We start from the raw sequence: 19,859 nt of genomic DNA on the forward strand, positions 1-19,859 counted from the left end.
TCTTTAACTTCTGTAACTTGTGATCTTTAAAAGAAATGTACCCTGCAATGTAATTAAACCAGTTTGAAGGACTTCGACATTTTGATTGTATCACATTATAAAAACATGATTGTCTAAGATTGGCGCTCACTTGAATCAGTGTAAGTATCAAATTTATCCCACAGTATGGTTATCTTCATGCTATCTGAAACTTTAGTAAAATTGTAGAGGATTATATTGCAAAATGGTCACTAGAGTTTTAGCACAGGAAAAAAGTTCATCTAGTTTGAGAGAGTGACTGATTAATGCTGGTTCACATACTTAGAAAATAACTTGCTTCCTCCTTTTCTCTATGCCCAAAGAACTAATTGGGTTTCTTTAGGCAGTGTGTTAAAGGTTAATAATGGCTATTTAGATCCATTTTGGAAGTTTTTTTTAATTGCAGTGATAGAATGAGGATAATCAATGGGGACACAGTGATACCAGTGTAGAAAATATTTTGGAGGGACAGAATAGTGGTCCTTGTGCTAGTGGAAGAGTAGCACTGTATGTGAACAGAGTATAGTCCAGGAGTCAGCAAACTTTGCCAAGTGGTGTGTCAAGATTTAACCTCTGCTTTGTGCCACGCCACTCTCCACCATGAAAGCTCCACGGGAGCTTTCTCCACCATGCACCCCACTTGGTCTCCTGCCCCTGGGCTGTATTCTGGCTTTTCCTGTGAGGAGGGGAGGAGCAACTCACACATGCATTTCCCTGGAAGTGGCGTGGAGCCATGGAGCTTCTGCCAGTCCTGCAGGAAGCCAGTGCTGGATTGCCAGCACAGGCCAAGGTCAGGATGGCTCAGGGGATAGTTCAGGTAAATGGGCATGGCGGATGACCCTGGGGTGCCCAGCGCTGCTGGAGTGGCATCCCATGTGGGTGCGGTCCACGGCGCCTTGGCCTTCTTGCCAGGATGTAGGAGCAAGCTGGATGTGTTGGGTCTTGGCGGGGGAAGGGTGAGGGGGATTGGGGTGAAGGGTCCTGGGCATGAGGGGGAACACTTACCTGGCTTTGGGCCCCTGTTGCTCCCATTGGCTGGACAGTGGCAGTAGTGGGGAAAGCCTGCAGCCAGTGTGGGGGGGAGGCAGGGAGTTGGTAAAGCAAGCGCCAACCTTCCCTGCCAGACAGGTTCACAGAGGGAGGCCGAAGAAGCAGGTTCATGCTGAGAGAACAGGGCACGGAGCTGTTTGCTCTGCCTCTCCCCATGAGCTTGGTGCGCATACCTCACACATAACAGGGAGCAGCTGGAATGAGGCATTCCCACTCATGTCCCCACTGTCATTTGCCCCACCCCACCCCTGTGCAGGCTGAGTGCAGGTGGAGGTGGTGTCCGACTAGTGACAGTGTAGGAGGGAGACTCCCTGCACCCTAGGACGAGTGCAGCTGCCAGCCACAAGGGAGGCAGTGGCCACCTCCTCCTGCATGCTGAAGTTCCGAGCAGGCTGCCTTCCCTTTCTTTCCCCTCAAGGGCGCACAAGGAGAAGGGGCATAAGGAACAGCTTGTAGCGTATGTGTGTTACTCAGAGCCACCATAAATAAGTGCTGGTGACTGACTCTCTTTGAGGGAGAGGAGGAAGGCAAGGAGCATGGCTTGAGCCTTTTCAGAGTCTGTAGCTCCACCTCCTGTGACTGGCCAGTCACTCTGCCTTAGCTGAGTGCAACTGCTCAGAACATTTGAAAGGGCCCGGTGAGCAGGAGCCGGAGCTTGTTTTTGCATCTCGCAGCAAAGGTGGGGGAGAGGGGGGGAGGGAGCTGAGCTTAAGCTGTGGACTGCGTGTTAAGAATGCTAACTAATGAGTAATGTACTAGTTGAGTAGTTGATGGAATTTTCATCAGCTACTGGACTAGTTGATAGGCACTTGCGCATTTCTTCTTTGAAATGTACAAGAGCCCCAACAGGAACTCCACATGCAGCCCAGGGCCTGCAGGAAGTCCTGCTGGCTCCAGGAGGGCACTTACCCTTTGAAATGCACAAGAGTCCCCCCTCCCCCCAGGGGCTGTTATCACTTAGAGATCTTGGAGTCGGTGTGACTAGTTCTCTGAAAACATCCACTCAATGTACAGTGGCAGTGAGAAAAGTTAATGTTAGAATAATTAGGAAAAGGGTAGATAAATAAGACTGAAAATGTATTGCTTCTGTATACATCCATGGTATGCCCACATCTGGTCACATCATCTCAAAAAGGTATATTGTTGGAAAAGATACAAAAAAGGACATTAAAAACTACTAAAGGAATGAAACAGCTTTTATGAGGCAAGATTAGTAAAACTGTTCAGCTTGGAAAAGAGATAGCTAAGGGGGGCTATGAGAGGTCTGTAAAATCATGAATGGTGTGGAGAAAGTGAACAAGTAGGTGTTTTACTCCTTCAGTTAATAGGCAGCAGGTTTGAAACACAAACTAAGGGAAGTATTTCTTCATACAGTGCATAATTGATTTGTGGAACTCCTTGTGTGAGAATGTTGTGAAGGAGACTAATGGGGTTAGAAAAGAACTAGATAAATTCATGGAGTATGGGTCATCAGAGAGAATTAGCCAAGATGAAGAGGAATGCCAAACTATGCTCTGAAGTGTACCTACCTTCTGCTTCTGCCAAATGCTGGGAATAGGTGACATGATGAGTATCTGTTCTGTTCCTTTCCTCTGACTTGTTGGCCTCTGTTTGAAGACAGATACTGAGATGAATGGACCATTTGTCCGAGCCAGTTTGGCTGTTCTTGTGTTTTTACGATCTTTATAGTTGATTGGTTTATCAGTACAGCTGCATCAGTAAACTTAAGAGACGTTTGAGAAACAATGTTTCTGTTAAATACTCGGTGTACATGATTACATTGGAAGTAAATATTATAAATTGTTTTTTATTAACTAGACATCCTTTTGGTAAAAAAAAGTTAACCTAAAACTCATTACATTTTTAAAAATTATTGTAGTTGACAAATTGAGCATGATTATTAAATGAAATTGGTAGCTAACCACATGGATCTAAAACCTGCCTTCACTTAGGCAAGTAGTCCTGTTGAAACAACTGGGGCTATTTGTATGAGCACGATGTGCAGGATTGGGCCCCATGACTTGTATGAAGAGATGGTGTGTGGGAGTAGCCTGAATTTCAAACTCAGAAGTGCTTAGTTTTACATTTATATGAAAGCATTTTCTTGTATTTTAAAAATATTAACATCTTTGAAACAGTAATAACCAAAACACATTCATATAAATTGCCTTTTCTCTTGCTCAGGTTTTTGGATTCAAAACATAAAAACCATTACAAGATATACAATCTGTAAGTATGCTTTTATATTTATTCCTTTCAAAATAGTATTGTAAACATAGCTCATGAGTGAAAGTGTTTTATTCATCCTTGGACAGAGCTGAATATATTGTTGTACAGGTTATTTCGGGAAAACTGAAAGCATTATTACTTCATTTAGTAAAGTGTAATGAAATTAAATGGAATGCTGGTATAGGTTCTTGTCACTTGATCTACTTTAAATTGAATGGCATACAACCCATTTTAGATCCTTAAAACCATGTAGTAAAATAAAAAGTAATTCACGTTAGGGTTTTTTAATGCATTAATGACAGCTTTAGGGACGAAACTGCAAAATAGGTATTTTATGTTACTCTGCATATCTACTTATATAGCAATTTATCATAGTATACACTTTATTTAAACCAGTGGTCTCCAGCCTTTTCACACCCAAGATGACTTTTTAAATGACAGAACAAGCCAACATCTACCACCCCGCCCCTTCCTCGAAGCCCCGCCCTCTCCATTCTCCTCTTTTCCACTTGCTATCCCCAACCCTTTATACCACTGCTTTTTTCCCCCCAATTCTTCTGTAGGAAGAGGTTTTTCCAACACTTGGTCTGTCTAGACTGGACCAAAGGTCAGAAAAAACCTTCTTTTGGAAGCCCCCTTATTCCTTGTGGAAAGAGGAATATAGAGGTGACTGAAAGATCATGTTTGTTCTTTCACTAAAAGAAGTGGAAGAATCCTGAATCCTGAAAAATTCTGGAATCCTGAAAAACTCCTGCAGTCTAGCTGTATGCTCCCTGGATTGAGACAAGATGTGTAGGCTCTGGGGGTAGGAATGAGGGATTTGGGTGTGGGAAGGGGTGAGAAGTGCAAGCTCTGGGGGAAATCTGGATGCAGGAGAAGGTGGATAAGGGGACACTGGCACGGGGAGAGGGCGCCAGGCTGGGCAGTGTTGGGGTCAGATGTAGGGTTAGGGTACTAAGGAAGCCACAGACTTCTGGATGTGAGGGTTCAGGAATTTGGGTTGGGGTATGTGAGGGGCTCAGAGCAGGGGGTTCCAGTGTATGATAGGCTCCGATGTAGGGTTTGGGGAAAGGGGAGCACAGGAGTGTTATGATGCTGTGACCAGATGGGTTCTTAGTCCCAATTTGGGGTTTGTTGGCTAGGCTTCATTTTTAAATAAAATACTGTCAAACAAAAAGTTTCTGCATTGTCTTTATTTCCGAGAAGGGCAGGGTACCTGCCTTGAGTCAGGGGTCACTGACCCAAGAAAAGTCAGTTGGGGCCACAGAAGTGAGATGCAAACCCCTCCCAAGAGTCACTAATGTGGCCCCAACTGTGTTGGTGGGAACAGGGGACATAGTACTGGGGAAGGGTGCTAGTGGGTGCTTTGGCAAGACAGGGTGCCAGTGGGGACAGAGTTCTGTGGCTCGGGATAGGGGAATGGGGACAGAGTTCGGGGAATGGAGACATTCTGTGGCTGGGAACAGGGGAGTGGGGACAGAGTTCTGTGGCTAGGAAGAGGAGTGGGAATGGGGGAGTGGGAACAGGAGGCGGGCGGGGCAGTGGAGGCAGAGAGTTCCCTGCATCTGCCTCCTCCCAGGATTCCCCCCCAGGAAGCCAGCATGTGCCTCCTCGGGGGCCCAACTCACCCCCCCCCCCCGGGTGCCTGCCCCAGGGCCGATACCCCCCCCCCCCGCCCCCCGGCGCAGGGAAGCCCCGCACGCACCTACCCCAGGGCTGACTCACCCCTCCTCTGCAGTGCAGGGAGCCAATGCTCCCTCCCGCAGTACACCTGGCAGAGCAGCTATCGCACTTCTGGAATCGCCAGAAGTGGCACTGAGCTGCTGGACTTCTGTCCATCCCCGGGAAGTTGACACTACCTCCATTTTCACTTGAGGTAGGTAGTGGGCTTCTCGGGAGTGGGAGGGAAATGTGGCCTCGCGATTGATCGACCTCTTGGTGACCACGGATTTAAACCATACTGTTTTGAATCTGTGAACTGTTTGCTATCCCTGTCTGCAATTTTGAATAAGTTATTGCAATAGTAACTAGAGTTGAACTTTCCTTAGTTTTATAGGTATAATGCTTGTAGCTATATCTGTAATCAAAGTATTGTGTAGGGTTTTTGCTAACTATCAACTCGTGTCTTCATTTTCCTTTTGTTTTATTTTGTTTAATCCAATATATATTTTTCTTCTGCTAATAAAAAATCAGTCCAATAACTACACACTGTAAATAGTAAATCATTAAAAATAAATCCTGTTGGATTGTTATTTTGACATATATGAAGATAGTTTAAGACTTGATATGCATAATGTATTGATATTAACCAAACTATATATTAAAATAATGCAACTTTGACAATTTTGAAAGTGATTTATCATGCATTCCAATGATGAGGTTCTTATCTTGTACCTGTAAATTTTTCAGAAGGCAACCTAATTGGAATATATAACCTCCCACTGACACATGTGCCAGCACTATGTGACTGATAGTATTTCTAAAAGCACTTGATGAATCATTTGAATATGTTTCCCTCAAAAAGCTAAATAGGTATTTATTTGGGTTTCTGTCATGATTTCAGTCCTTCTGTAGTTCAACCTGGTCATCCAAAGCTAGGGGGCTGATATCTGCGTTCTGGAATTTATTTTAAAAAATAATTATCAAGTAGAGGACTTGTCACATAGTCAGATTGTGTTTCAAGTGGGGTTTTTTTTTGCTTAATTATTTTAAAATGCTTATTTGTTGAACTGTCAAGATTGAGTGAAGATATTTCTATGCTTCCATCCTACCCTCCCATCAAATACTGTTTGTACAAGTCAGTCATTTTTCCTGGGTTGATATGTAATAGGATAACTAATTTACTTTTCTCTGCTTATGACTGTCAATTTCAGTGAAGTGTGGCTTTGGTATTGTTCACAAGATCAGGAAGTGTTGAATTGCTCGGTACTGAGCTTGTCTTTTTAAACTGGCATAAACAGTGGCAGGTTAAAAATGGAAGTAAACATACTATATGTGTTACAGTTTCTAAATCAGGTCAGAACATAAGACTTTATAAGGAAGAGGTGAGAAAAACCTCTAATATATAGATGGTTAAAATAATGTTGGAGGCACACAGCTGGCTAGATAGTAAAGATGAAAACTTGATTACTTTTTTAAAACTTTGGGATTAAAAATGAGGTGAGCATAATAGCCATTATTTTTTTCCTTAGGCATATGACTCTTTGATATATGTATTTTGCCAATACATTCCAGATTTTGTAATGTTATCTGATGTATTTTTGAATCCCATTAATTAGTGTATCAGAGGCTTTTGTTCAACTTCACAGCAAGTTTTTGAAGCTGAAATGCAGATCTTTTTCAGTTATAAGAGTACAAAGACAGTCTTGGGTTTTGTGTCCTTACAAGATGTGTATTTCACTTTTTCTCTGTGTGGTTAATTCAGGATTGGCACAGATGCCTTAATTCTTTCCCAGAATCACCAAATTTACTCTTTGTATGAGACATTTTTCTCACAAAAGCATCAGAGGAGATTTATTTTTCTTTCAAGAAGCGGGTTGATTGAAAATAGATTAAATGGTTATAAAATGGTTCTTCATTGTAAATGCCGCTCATTTGTGTAGAGAATCCAGAAAATCTCTTAATTCTTATGATAGGGACAAAATCTGTACAAACTCCTAGCCTGAACAGTTATATTTGTAAGGATTGTACAGGAGTAATTTAGCACAGCATTTGTTTCCAAGGTAGGAAAGGATCAAATCCTAGCATTCTGTCACCAGCAAGGGATGTGTGTGTTATGGCTTCTATGTATATCAATCCCGAAGACGTTCCTTCTCTTGAAGTCACTAAATTTTTAATTTAAAAATAAGCAAAGCTGTTGACAGTACTACTAATAAAAAGTGAAGTGGGGCCCTGTGGAGGGGGAGAGAGGAGAGAAGATCATGTCATTAGACTATCATGACACTGGGAAGGTATCTGGAGTGTATGCAATCTCAATATCTACATCAGACAGCTGCATCAATTTAAATTGTGGCTTTTAATAGGGATGTAAAATTGCATTTAATCAGTTAACAGGTTAAATGTTATGTTTAACCAGTTATCTGCTTAAATGGGAAGGGGATGTCGGTTAACCATAACGTAAGCATCACCTGGTAAAGGTGATACTTATTGGTTAACAATTCCCTTTCCTAGTTTATAAACCATTTTAAATAATTGGTGTTCAAACTGTGTAGATAGAGCTTATTATGACAATTTGGCATTTCACTTCCTAGGCTGTGTTTTTTCGAAAAAACTAACTGCAGGGTTTTTTGAAAAAACTTCACCTGCATCTAGACTACAGCCACGTTCTTTCGAAATTAAATCGAAAGAATATGGCTTTTCTTTCGACGGCGGTACTCCTCATTTCACGAGGAATAACGCCTTTTTTTGAAAGTGCTCTTTTGAAAAAAGGCGCTATGTAATGCAAACTGTGCTTTTTCGAAAGAGAATCCAGACTGCATGGGTGCTCTTTCAAAAAAGCGGCTTGCTTTTTCGAAAGTACTGGTTGCAGTCTATACGCTCTTTTTCGAAAGAGGCTTTTTTGAAAGTATCTTATGAAAAAGCCTCTTTTGAAAGAGGCTTGCAGTCTTGACGTAGCCCTAGAATATGTTTATAAATATAATGGTTTCCTTTATTTTTTTTAGTCTTTCGGTTCTGTCCTTCACTCTTATTTCTTGTACATCTTCTATACCTTAAATCACTTGTTCTCAGTTTTCTGAAGTCTTATTTAACCCATATTCTTTCACTTTTTCCCTCTACTTTTATACACTCAAATTGTTATCTTTTTATTCTTAACTTCTTTTTTGTTCCCCTTCCTCTTTCTTTCTTGTATACAACATTCTTGCAGCCTTCTCCTTTGAGTAATTAGTTGCGTGGCTGTTCCTCTGTGTGTCCTCTTACATCTATGCTGAGTTCCATGTGCCGAAACAAGCTGTTGCCTTCTCTTTGGCTTTGAGACATATCAGTCAAAATGATGGATATTTCATGCTTGTATGACTGCCAGGAAGGTGCCAAATTGGTTACAGGTTAAACCATGGCCATTTTAAACCTTAAGTGGCTTTTCAAAATTTTGAAGCCACTGAAGCTGCTAGGGATTCCTGAAGGCAGGATTTGCTACAAAAACACAGCTGTAGCTTGAATTAAAAAAAAAGAAAATAAAGCAGTCTTAAATAGGAGCTCATTTACTGTCTTACATTTTATTACAATTCTAGTTGGACTTTTAAACAAATGTTTAAAATTCTAAATGAAGAAAGAGTAGGTAAGATTTACTACTGTACTTTGAGTGTCAGTGTGCCATGAGTGTGAGACAAGTCTTGCTTAGCAGTGCCTCTTGTGGCTGGTGGCTTTTTTGTACTTCTGTGCAAGGGTATAAAAGGTGGAGCAGTCATGTCCCTGCCAACATTCCCTCTTATATGACAGTGAAACGGAAAGAGGTGTAAGCCACCACAGAGGATCTGCCATTTGAAGGGAGGGAGTTCTTGGATGTAGAACAGAGAAAGCACTCAGTTTACTAAAGGACTCCTGGGCCATATTATAATCTGTAGGTGTGTATACACTAGCTTTCACCAGAAACAATACATATAGTAAGCTCAACAAGAGGCAGTTTCCTACTCCTAGAGTAGACAATCTAAGTATCTTCCAAGAAAAGGAAGAGATGACCTGCCTATTGTCCTTAGATTTAGTTCCATAAAACAGGCATCAGCATCACCCATAGCTACTGTGTTCGTTTCCACACTCTATTCCCTACCTCTCTCCCTTAGGGATGTTAAAATGCATTTAAGTGTGTAACTGCTGAAAATTTCAGAGGTTACATGTGGTCTCTGCATGAACCGGCTTCTGCCTGTCCCTCCCTGCTCTGCTGGTCCTGACAGAGAGTAGTGCCAGGGTGTCAGAGGCAGTCATCTCCCTGGGATGTTGAGAGACTGATGCAGAAGTAGCAGCACAGGGGTTAGAGGAGGCAGTTCCCCAGGAACTGGTGCATGCAGGCAGCCAGCTTTTAAGCCAGCTTCATGCATGTACCAGGGGCCTTCATGTAACTGTGAAGGTTATCTGATGAGCCCAGACTCATCAGTTAACCGTGTACATAGTTACACTTTCATATCCCTAGTCTCTTTCTCTGTCTCTCAAGAGACTTTGCATGAGAGCCTATTTGAGAGAGAATTGGCCTCATTCCTTCATTCAGGAGCAGAGGAGGAAGGAACCTCTGAAATATGGAGAAAGAGACTCACTCCTGATACTCTTTTGTGCTGAAGAAGAAAAGGATCGTATCCTAGAGCTGAGGAGACTGAACAGATATACTGCCTCAGATTGAGATTGGCAACCCTTGCCTCCATCTCTTGTTGGGATCAAAAATATATCTGTCATCAAACAAGACATGTACTTCCAATTAGTACCTACCTGACCCACAGGAAGTAGTTGAGGTTCACAGTGGGGCCAAATCACTACCATTACAAGGTACTGCCATTCGCATTCACCAAAGTATCGAGTGGCTCCACAAAATACCTAGTGGTAGTTGCTGGTGGCTCACCTTTGAAGACAGGATCCACATCTATCCTTGGATGGGATCAGAAGCAGATCCCAGGAGGAAACAGCAATAAGCCTAGAGGGAGCATATCTACACAAAGGCAGGTACTTACTGTAAGGGTTGCTGCTGAGATAAAACCATACTGTGATCTAAAGGCTTCTCTTGGGATATTGGGCCATTTATTGCAATGCATGTATGTAACACTGCTTGCCAGATTTCATCTGTGGCCCCTATAATTCTGACTCAGACCAGTCTATTCTCTACCAAAACACCAGAAAATCTGAGTACCACCTCATGTTCTTGCAGAACTGAGAAGTTGGAACCCAAGAATATATAAGGGCATTGTACTGTTCTGCAACTCCCTCCCTGACAAAGACAGTAATTGTGAATATTTCATCAAGAGTTTGGGGAGTGCAGCTGGATCATGGTTTTGGACCCTAGAAGAGCTGAGATTTCACTCAATGTCCTAGAACCCAGAGCCATCATGTTAGGTAGAAATGACATACAAGCTATCTTCCAAATTCCCAGAGCAGCTCCTGATGGACTGTGCCTGAGCAATGCAATATAAACAAGCCATTAATTGCCAACTCATCACTCCTCTGTAAGCCTCAAACTTTGGACACAGAGCTGTCAATACAGGTCACCCTGATGACTCTCCACAACAGTCGGGCGGGTAACTTGAGCAGACAGGTAACAATTATTAGTGGTCACTGAAGGGATCCATTATAGAGCAGTTACTCTGCTGTTAGGGGAGAGACCTGTTTGCCACTCAGGACAATGCTGAGTTTCAGAAATTTTGGTCCAGAGGGGCCATGAGATTGGGGGTCTTTACCAGACACACTTTCTGCAGTAGAATTGAGGTGTGCTCTTCTTTTGATTATTCTGGTCCCCCTACAGTGATTTCTGAAATCAAAGGACGACCGAAGAATTATCATTTGCATAATTCTCTTGTCTAGAGTAGTATTGGCTCAGACCTGCTACAGATGTCAGTTTAGTTGGTTGTTCAGCTCCCAGAGTACCAGGACTTGATGCTACAGCACCATGGTCATATTTGACCTGAAATTTCTGCATCCAGCGGGCTGGGTGTTGGCTGGCTAAGTATCACAGATAGCAATTTCAGGGTATGCTTCTATAAAGCCAGGTGACATCTACCAGGAATACTTACTTGTCTTAATAGAATTGATTTCTTGTGTGTGGCCCAATATAGCTTGCACCCTGCAGGCACAATATCCACACAATATCCATGACTCCATCTTCCTTTAAAATGGTCATGCCTTTAGTTCAGTTTCATTAGGTCCCCTGTGCTGCAATTTCTGCTACTCATGCACTGGTACAATTATGCTTGATCTTCTCTCACCTGGCAAATCTGAAGTTCTCTAAGGACCTGTCTCGCACTCTCCCATCAGAGAATCTGAGCCTGTCCAGGATAACATCTTCATCCTCTTAAGTCAGGGGCTTTTTCTGGGAACCTATCAGAGTGCTCTTTCCTTCATTTCACTCTGAGGACTGCATTCTTAATTGCTATTCCTTTGCTTAGGAGAGCATCTCTGAGCTCTTATGGCTGATCCTTTTTATACAGCCTTTTGTAGCTGCTAGGTGGTGGTGAAATCTTACTAAAGTTCATCCCCAAAGTGACTTCTAATTCAGATGCAACTTAATTAACTTATCTTGTCCAAGTCCCATTCCACACCAGGGGGGAGAAGTTGTTTTATACTGAATGTTTCAAGAATATTGCTTTACTACATCAGTGGAACCAAACAGATTACCTACTTTATTTCTGGCAATAACTGGCTGTTTCAAAAGCCAAAACATCCCAGCTCAGAGAATATGTATGTAGATAACATAATGGATCTTACACTGTTTCCATTTAGCTGGTATATGTGTGTGTCTCAATGTCGGGACCAGAGGTGAAAGTAGGCCTGCACAGCGTTTCAGTAAGAATTAGTCGCCAGACCAGTGTGCACACAGCCAACTTTTTGCTCCCCCGTTGGCAGCCTTGCTGGTAGGGTCTTGCAGCAATGTCAAAGTGCTGCTATGGCAGCACTGCTGGACTCTTATCAAAAGAGAAGCTGTCAGATGGAAGCCAAAGGTTCAGCTGTCCTGGGACCTGGTGATTTAAAAGGGCCTGGGTTAGAGATGCCAGGTCTGGTGCAGGGCTCATGGGTAAGTTCTGACATTTACTTTGACCCTGGATCAGGGCTCACCAAAGTTCAAGTGACCGCCTCCATCTTCTTCAGAAGTGTCAGTTTCTAAAATGTACAAGACAGTGACATGGAGTGACCACTAATCTTCACCAAAGAACCACCAGTTACTGTAGGATATCCTTAGTTTTCAGCAATATCTTTTTTATTTGCCATAGCAATTTAACCAATATATTTTAAAACAACATAATCTAAATTTTGTAGGTCAAGTTTAGCTGTGGTGTTGAGCTATAGCGGTGATGTGACCTTAAATTTTTTTTCTTGGCTTTCCTATGCTGATTGTTATGTAACAAAGTGTTGTAGACACCTTAGACTTATCTAAAGTATTTATATTGAACTTTAATCTTTTCTTTTTAGATGTGCTGAAAGACATTATGACACCACCAAATTTAACTGCAGAGGTATGTTTGTGCTGCCTAGAGTCTAGGCTATTAGCTTCTTTTCCTTCCCATCTTCTCATTTTATTTTTCTGAACTAAAGGTGCAAACTGAAACTGTCAAATATCAATGTAGTGTTTGGGGGGGGTGGGAGGAAGAAGAATTGTATTAATGTAACTTAAGAGTCTTTCATAAGAAGCTTATAGTGGTGCTTAACACTGTGCAGAGAGTATGTTCTTAGCAATTATCTGTTATGGGCTAAGGACACAAATAGATGAAATTTATGTGTAAGTCTGAGGTTATGACTAAAGCTGATTTTAAAACAAACTTTGAAGCACTCTGTTAGATTTGATGAACACTTAGTTCCCAAAAAATGGGTAAAGCCATGCTTATTGGTCAGTGGGTAAATCTGCACTGCAATTAAAAAAAAACAAAACTGTGGCATCACATGTCAGACCCCAGGTCAGCTGATTTGGGGTTGCAGGTTTTGGGCTGTGGGGCTGAAAAATTGCAGTGTGGACATTCCTGCTTGGGCTGGAGTCTGGGCTCTGACAGCCTCCCACCTCATGGCGTTTGCATCTGGGATCCAGAATGCATAGGCAGTAATTCTTAACCCTGCAATGTAAGAGGCAGCTCTGCCAGAAAGTTTTGAAATCAAGGCTTCCCCTATCTAAGTAATTGAAACTGCTTCATAGTTTCACTATTCTGCCATGGTTGAAATGGGGTAGCTCAGTGTTCTGATTTGAAGCTTTTCCGGCTACTTGAGGGGATGTTTTGGATGCTACCGAGTATAATTATTCCTCTCTTGACCCTCGGTTAAGCTAAGTCTTTTGGCAGGACACCTAGCGAAAATAAACTAATATTGCTGTTCCATGTCAGCATTGTTCTCCCATAGTGGCTCTAGATTCCTGCATGGAGCATTGGCAGAGCAATGTTTTTGGATACAGTGCATTAAGAGTTCACTCTCATATCATGATTCAGAATGGGTGCATAGATAAATAAAGGTTCTTCAGTGTAGATAGAGTTGCCAACTCTTCAGGATAGTCCTGGAATCTCCAGGAATTAAGATTAATTTTTAATTATTTTTTGATAAAATCTCCAGGAACACTTCCAGGGGAAATTGGCAACCATCAGTAAGGATGATCTAACAGGTTTTGTAGGAGCTTACTTTGCTTCATATGGATCTATAAAAGGAATCCCCTCCAGTGTGTTAAATAACAGAGTAGATTTTAACTTTAACAGGCCATGCTGCAGCTGTAATACTCAGACTCCAGTTCATTAGGATCTCCAGAGCTAAGTATCTAATGAGTGGTATAATCTCCCTCGGTGTTTGTTCCAGTATTTTTCAAAGTGTGTGTGGGGGGCAGGGAGGGCGAGGGCAACTGGCAACCATGGACAGAACTCAGTCATTTTTCCTGAGTCTGTTTAAATTGTCTTAGTAGACGCTGAATCTCTAGTTAGGGTTGCAAAAGAGACCGTCAAACACTATCCGAGTTCAACTGATTCTGCAGAGTCTGCTGTGGTTTACAGAAAGGCAGAAAACAAGAAATCATAGGTTTGAACTGCCCCATTCATTTCAGTGGGTGCAATGTGATGCTTTAAACATCATTAAACTATTTCACTGATTGTCAAAGCCTGTAAGTAAGGAGAGGAAGATTGATTCCAGGACTTCCAAGAGTAGGAGGGACATACACACAAATGAAGTTGGGTGGACCTTTAACAACACATGATCAGATGGCATGCTTACTTTCAGGTATTTTGTGCTATGAAGGAGCTTACATTTCAGAAAACACTTACTGAAATCCTTTTACTCTAGAATATCACAGAGTCCTTAACACAGTTGAATGTTATGCTTTATTCTAGTTGCTCTACCATATCTTAGCTAAGGTGGTTCAGTTGGAGAGTTGCATTATTTTTGTCTTTCATCACAAAAACAATCCACCTTTGATATATGATAAAGTTCTTAAAAATCCCCTTCTTCCATTCACCTTGCCTTCCCCTTAGAGAAGAGCAAGTTTTAGTAATTAAGTACTCAATAAAGAGAAGTGATTTGGGGGGGGGGGGGGGTGCCCAACATGAAGTATCTTGAAAGAGTTTGATATTCAGAGGATGGGTTTTCAACCAAATCAGGTGTCTTCATTGTGGAGAAAATTAAGGCCAAAACAAAATGAAAAGCTATTCAGAATGAGACCTTTAGTCTCTGTGGTACATAACAGTTTACCTAGAGTTTATGTAATCTTTTAGTCCTTTCCTCTTAGGATTGTATCTCCTTATTTTGGGGAGCAAGTTGTCCTCCACCCATCTTCTGTCTTAGCTTCCCTCAGTTCTTTCTTGGGTATAGGGATTTTTCCATGATCTTTAGGTGAATGGTCTAGAGGAGCCTGGGCCTTCTCAGCTAGTTCAGGATCTAGCCCTTGCCTGGGGTTCCTGAACTGGGAATGACTTGTCCATCCCAAACTCCAGACTCTCTTGTTCTAGTTTTCTCAAGGCTGTTTGAAATATTTGCCTAACTCAAGCTTCTCTGGAATCTTTAGCGGAGCCCTTCCTAGGCCCTTGGCTCCTTGTCAGCAATCAACTATGCTAGTCTTGACTCAGATTTAGCCCCTGGAGAGCTCCCACAACAAGCTGCTCTTCTCTTGGAACTTTTTCCAGGATCTCCTCTGTGGCTTTTTCTCCAGAGGGAACCTTGGCCAGGTCTTACCAAAATTTCAGATGGCAATATTCTGATTTTACCAATTTAAAGTGTCATGGACCCTCGTTTAAATCCATGTCAAATTTCATTGCTTTTTGTCAGTTGAGACTTTTTTGTACTTCCAGGAGAACAAGAACAAGTCTGTGCTGTGAGTGAATAAGCTGTTCTAGCAGTTTTTTTCCTCAGATAAAATGGTACGCTGCTCTGCACCAGAATTTTTTGCTAAAATAATCTCTTGGTTTGACAATAAATGTCATATCTCTTTTGCTCTCAGATCTTAACTGTCTCTACAAAGAAATTTACATACCCTTTGAATGTTATATACAACAAGTCAGTAAAATACTAATGTAAAGACTTACCCAAAATTCGATGCTTTATGTATTCTTTGGCCAAAACTAGAGAGTGAGTGTCCAAGGTACAGTTTGACTAGATTTGGATGGCAATTGTGCAAGAGTCTGTCTGCCCTTAAATCAGTGAGGGAACCTGTTGGGCAGAGTAAATACTGCTTTGTGTGACTAAATATACTGAGCAGCAATATAGGTATTATCTATTTTGCTTGACACTGCAAGACGGGTGTGTTGTATTTTGGGTGCTGCAGTCTCCTGGTTATTGCTTATTTCTCTCCACAGATTTAAGTGTCTTTTCCTTTTTATTTTTCTGCTTCCTAATTCTCAGTAGTTGCCATCTCTTGTTTGATGTATTAAGTGCGAGGGAAGGGAGAAAACATTTTAAAAGTAAAACTCACATATTTCAATGGTGTCTGTTTTTGTGGGCTTTTTGTTTGGGGGGAGGGGCAGAGATTTTTTCAAATAAACAAAAGTTATGGTTACATTGTTACATGTGTATTTGAGCCTTTTGGAATTAATTATGCAACTATGACTTGTTAAGTCCCAGGAATAGGGTGAATCATAATCTCAGAACTCTTGAGCAGAATTATCTAGTGTTATCAGTGGGCATGGCGTAACCCTCTATTCTTGGAGCAATAGGTTCTGGTATAATGTCTTATTCAACAGGACAGTGTCATCTTAAGTGTGTGTAATTGGGGAATTTGCTGGGGCAAACCTATTAGACTGTGTTCCACATCTTGTATGCCATCTTTCTGGAAACAGTCATTATGGTATTTGTGCCAGATCTACTTAACCTATTCAGTTACCCTCTTTAGACTGTTAATTGCGCAATATGCATTTTGTGAAACTAATCTTTAAATTTGAGATAACATTTACAATGTTATCTTCCTATCACAGTTGCACAGTATCCTTTTGAAGACCATAACCCACCACAGCTAGAGCTTATCAAACCTTTTTGTGAAGATCTTGACCAATGGCTAAGTGAAGATGACAATCATGTTGCAGCAATTCACTGTAAAGCTGGAAAGGGACGAACTGGTGTAATGATTTGTGCATATTTGTTACATCGAGGCAAGTTTTTAAAGGCTCAAGAAGCTCTAGATTTCTATGGGGAAGTAAGGACCAGAGACAAGAAGGTGAGTTACTGTACCCTGCTTTTTTCCACACTACCATCTGTTCCCTGGTGCTTTTGCTAATTAAGATAAATTCAGATAGGCTTTCAACAGAAGACTTGATTGTGTTGATTTGCTAGATTAACTTTTGGTTTAAAGAAATGACAGAACTGTGTTCTTGGTAATAAGATGCTTCCGAAAGAAAAATGCTGAAGTTGTGTCTTATTTCTTTTGTGTGTCAGAAGATTCTTAACGTTTGCTAGCCATAGGAATATCAGCCCACCTCTTCTAAGGGTGTTTTGCATTATATTACATCAAGTGGGTGGTAAATGGTGAACTATCCCATTCACTTATACAGGCATGGGCTTTAACCAATTGAAAGATAGGACTATTCTAGTTTGTCCCCTTTACTGCAGGGGTCCTCAAACTGAGGGTCATGATCCCTCGGGATTGTGAATATCAGCCTCCATCTGAAGCCTACTTGACCTCCAGCACTTATAAATGTTCAATATAAAAAGATGTTTTAACTTTTTTGGTGGTGGTGGTGGTGGTGGGGTGTAGTTGCACTCAAAAGTTTGCTGTGTAAAAAGGGTCATTAATACTGAAGTTTTTGAGAACCACTGCTTTAATGGAGGAGCTCTCTGGTTCTTCTCTTTCTTCTAAGGCATTCTGCTGCTCCTTTACTTGTCATGGTTGAAATGTAATGAGCCACTGTAATTTATCTTGTTTGCCTTAACTTTGCTTCGTTTTTACTTGACTCCTGTTCTGTAGGGATGAAACTTTCAGGGTAATAGGCCAAAGTAGAGGCTGCTGTCAGCATTCCTTTTTATCCTGCCTCATTGAAAGCATCATCATCTTTTCAGTCCCTATACCAGCCTCTCAATGAAAGGCATTTCTGAGTTCAGGAAATAACATTGATAGAAGGCACTTGTGGCCTTTAACTCTTTGCTAGTAGTCTTAATGGTCTTTGTTCATATGCTGTGGCTACAGCTTCCTGATGGTATGTTGGCTCCAGTCCTTTCTTGGTAGCTATTACTGAATTGCTACAATATCCAAGAACAAAGCAGTTCTTGAACTTTAGGATGTCTTTAAAACTGTTCTACTCTGAGGACTAAGACATAGTCACAGAATTGAAGACTGGAAGGGACCTAGTGAGGTTTTCTAGTCTGGTCCCTCAGATTTAAGGCAGGACCAAATATTATCTACAGTCCCTGCCAGGTGTTTGTCTAACCTGCTATTAAAAATCTCCAATGACACAGATTCCTCAGTGTCCCTACATAGTCATTCCAGTGCTTAACCATTCTGACAGGATATTTTTTTCTGTCAAACCTAAAATTCTCTTGTTGCAATTTAAGCCTATTGCTGCTTTTCCTATCCTCCAAGGTAACAAATTTTTTTTACTCTTCTCTTTGTAACAAACTTCTATTTGTAACTGTCATGTCCCCTCTGTCTTTTCTTCTCTGGACTAAACAAACCCAGTTCTGTTTAAATCTACCCTCACAGGTCATATTTTCTAGGCCTTGAATTTTGGTTGCTTTTCTATGGACTCTCCAGTATATCCTCATCTTTCCTGAAATGTGGCACCTAGAACTGGATAACAAACTCCAATTGAAGCCTAAACAGCATAGAGTAGAGTGCAAGAATTACTTCCCATGTTTTACTTGCAACATTCCTGCTAATACATTTCAGAATGTTTGCTTTTTATGCAATAGGTTTTCTCTGACTTACCTATCATATAATTCACTGTAATCCCCAGATCCCTTTCTGCATTACTCCTTCCTAGGCAATCATTTACCATTTTGTAGGTGTAACTGCTAGTTCCTTCATACTGGAGAACTTTGCATTTGTCCCTAGTGAATTTCATCCTATTTTTTTTCAGTTTTCCATTTCTCCAGTTTGTCCAGGTCATTCTATTCTGCAAATTACTTGCAACCCCTCCCAGGTAGGTATCTGCAGACTTTATAACTGTGTACTCTATGCCATTATCTATATAACGGTTGAAGATATTGGACAGAACTGGATCCAGAATTGATCCCTGCAGTACTCCACTTGATATGCCCTTCCAGCTTGCCTGGGGAACCACTGATTATTATTCTCTACGGACAGTTTTTCAACCAGTTAAACCCCCTTATTAATAGCTCCATCTAGATTGTATTTCCCTAGTATGTTTGAGAAGGTCATGGAGACTGTATCTAAAACCTCACTAAAGTCAAGATATACCACATCACCAGCTATGAGCGTGGCACCTTCTCTCCCCCCCCCCCCCCCCCCCCAGGTTTGCTATCCTGCTAAAGAAAGCTATAAGGTTGATTAGACAAATCAATGCTGACTGTTACTGATCACCTTGCCTTCTGTCTGTCTGCAAACTGCTTAATATTTGCTCCATTATATTTCTGTGTTCCGAAGTTAAGCTGATTGGTCTGTAATTCCCCACATTGTCCTTCTTCCCTTGTTCATAGTTTGACACCATATTTCCAGTTCTTTGCAATCTCAACCATCTTCCATGACTTTTTGACAATAAATGCTACTGACTCAGACATCTGTCTGCATCTTGAGTATTCTAGGATGCATTTAATCAGACCCTGGTAACTTTAAAAAAATCTAACTTGTCTAACTTCATCCCCATATTGCTTTTGGTCCTACCTCAATTTCAGTGGCATTCATTAGGTTAAATGGCTAATTCCTACTAAACTTTTTTGTGAAAACTGCAACAAAATCATTAAGCACCTCTACCATTTTCACATTTACTGTTGTTTTCTCTCCTTCATTTGAATAATGGTTCTAATCTGTCCTTAGTCTTCCTCTTGCTTCTAATGAATGTTTTCTAGTTCCCTTTGTCTTTTAGTTAGTTTAATACCATTTTGTGAGTTGGCCTTACTTAATTTATTCCTATATACTTGTGGTGGTGTTTGTTTATATTCATCGTTTTGTAATTTCACCTAATTTCCACTTTTGTAGGATTCTTTATTAAGTTTCAGGTAATTGAAAATCTCCTGATTAAGCCCTGGTGGTTTCATGCCATACTTTGTATCTTTCCTATGTAGTGGTATAGTTTGCTCTTGTGGCATTAATGTCTCTGATGGAAAAACTGTCAAGTCTCTTGAACTGTTTGTCCTTTAAGGTCCCTTGGAAAGCAAGCCTACTTACCAGCTTTCTGGGGTTGGCTAAAGTCTGCCTTCTTGAAATCCGTTTTATTGTGCTGTTCTTTAACTTACCATTCATTAGAATCATGAACTTATTTCATGATTACTTTCACCTTATCTGTATTTCACTTTCAACCATATTGGTCAAA

At 41.2% G+C, this 19,859-nt stretch overlaps 1 protein-coding gene across 2 annotated transcripts in view; it reads left to right on the top strand.

Moving 5' to 3' along the window:
- Positions 1-19,859, top strand: part of PTEN (phosphatase and tensin homolog) — a 91,155-nt gene that overhangs the window by 34,911 nt on the left and 36,385 nt on the right. The window contains exons 3-5 of one of the 2 annotated variants that reach the window (XM_014572722.4): positions 3,253-3,297; positions 12,397-12,440; positions 16,353-16,591. In XM_014572722.4, the coding sequence (XP_014428208.2) occupies positions 3,253-3,297; positions 12,397-12,440; positions 16,353-16,591 (328 nt within the window). Of the gene's footprint in view, positions 1-3,252; positions 3,298-12,396; positions 12,441-14,481; positions 15,303-16,352; positions 16,592-19,859 lie in introns of those variants that run through there. The other variant, XM_075935085.2, reaches the window with a different exon arrangement.

This window comes from Pelodiscus sinensis, chromosome 8 (assembly GCF_052426305.1).
Source record: "Pelodiscus sinensis isolate ZL-2025 chromosome 8, ASM5242630v1, whole genome shotgun sequence".
NCBI classification, from domain to species: domain Eukaryota; kingdom Metazoa; phylum Chordata; order Testudines; family Trionychidae; genus Pelodiscus; species Pelodiscus sinensis.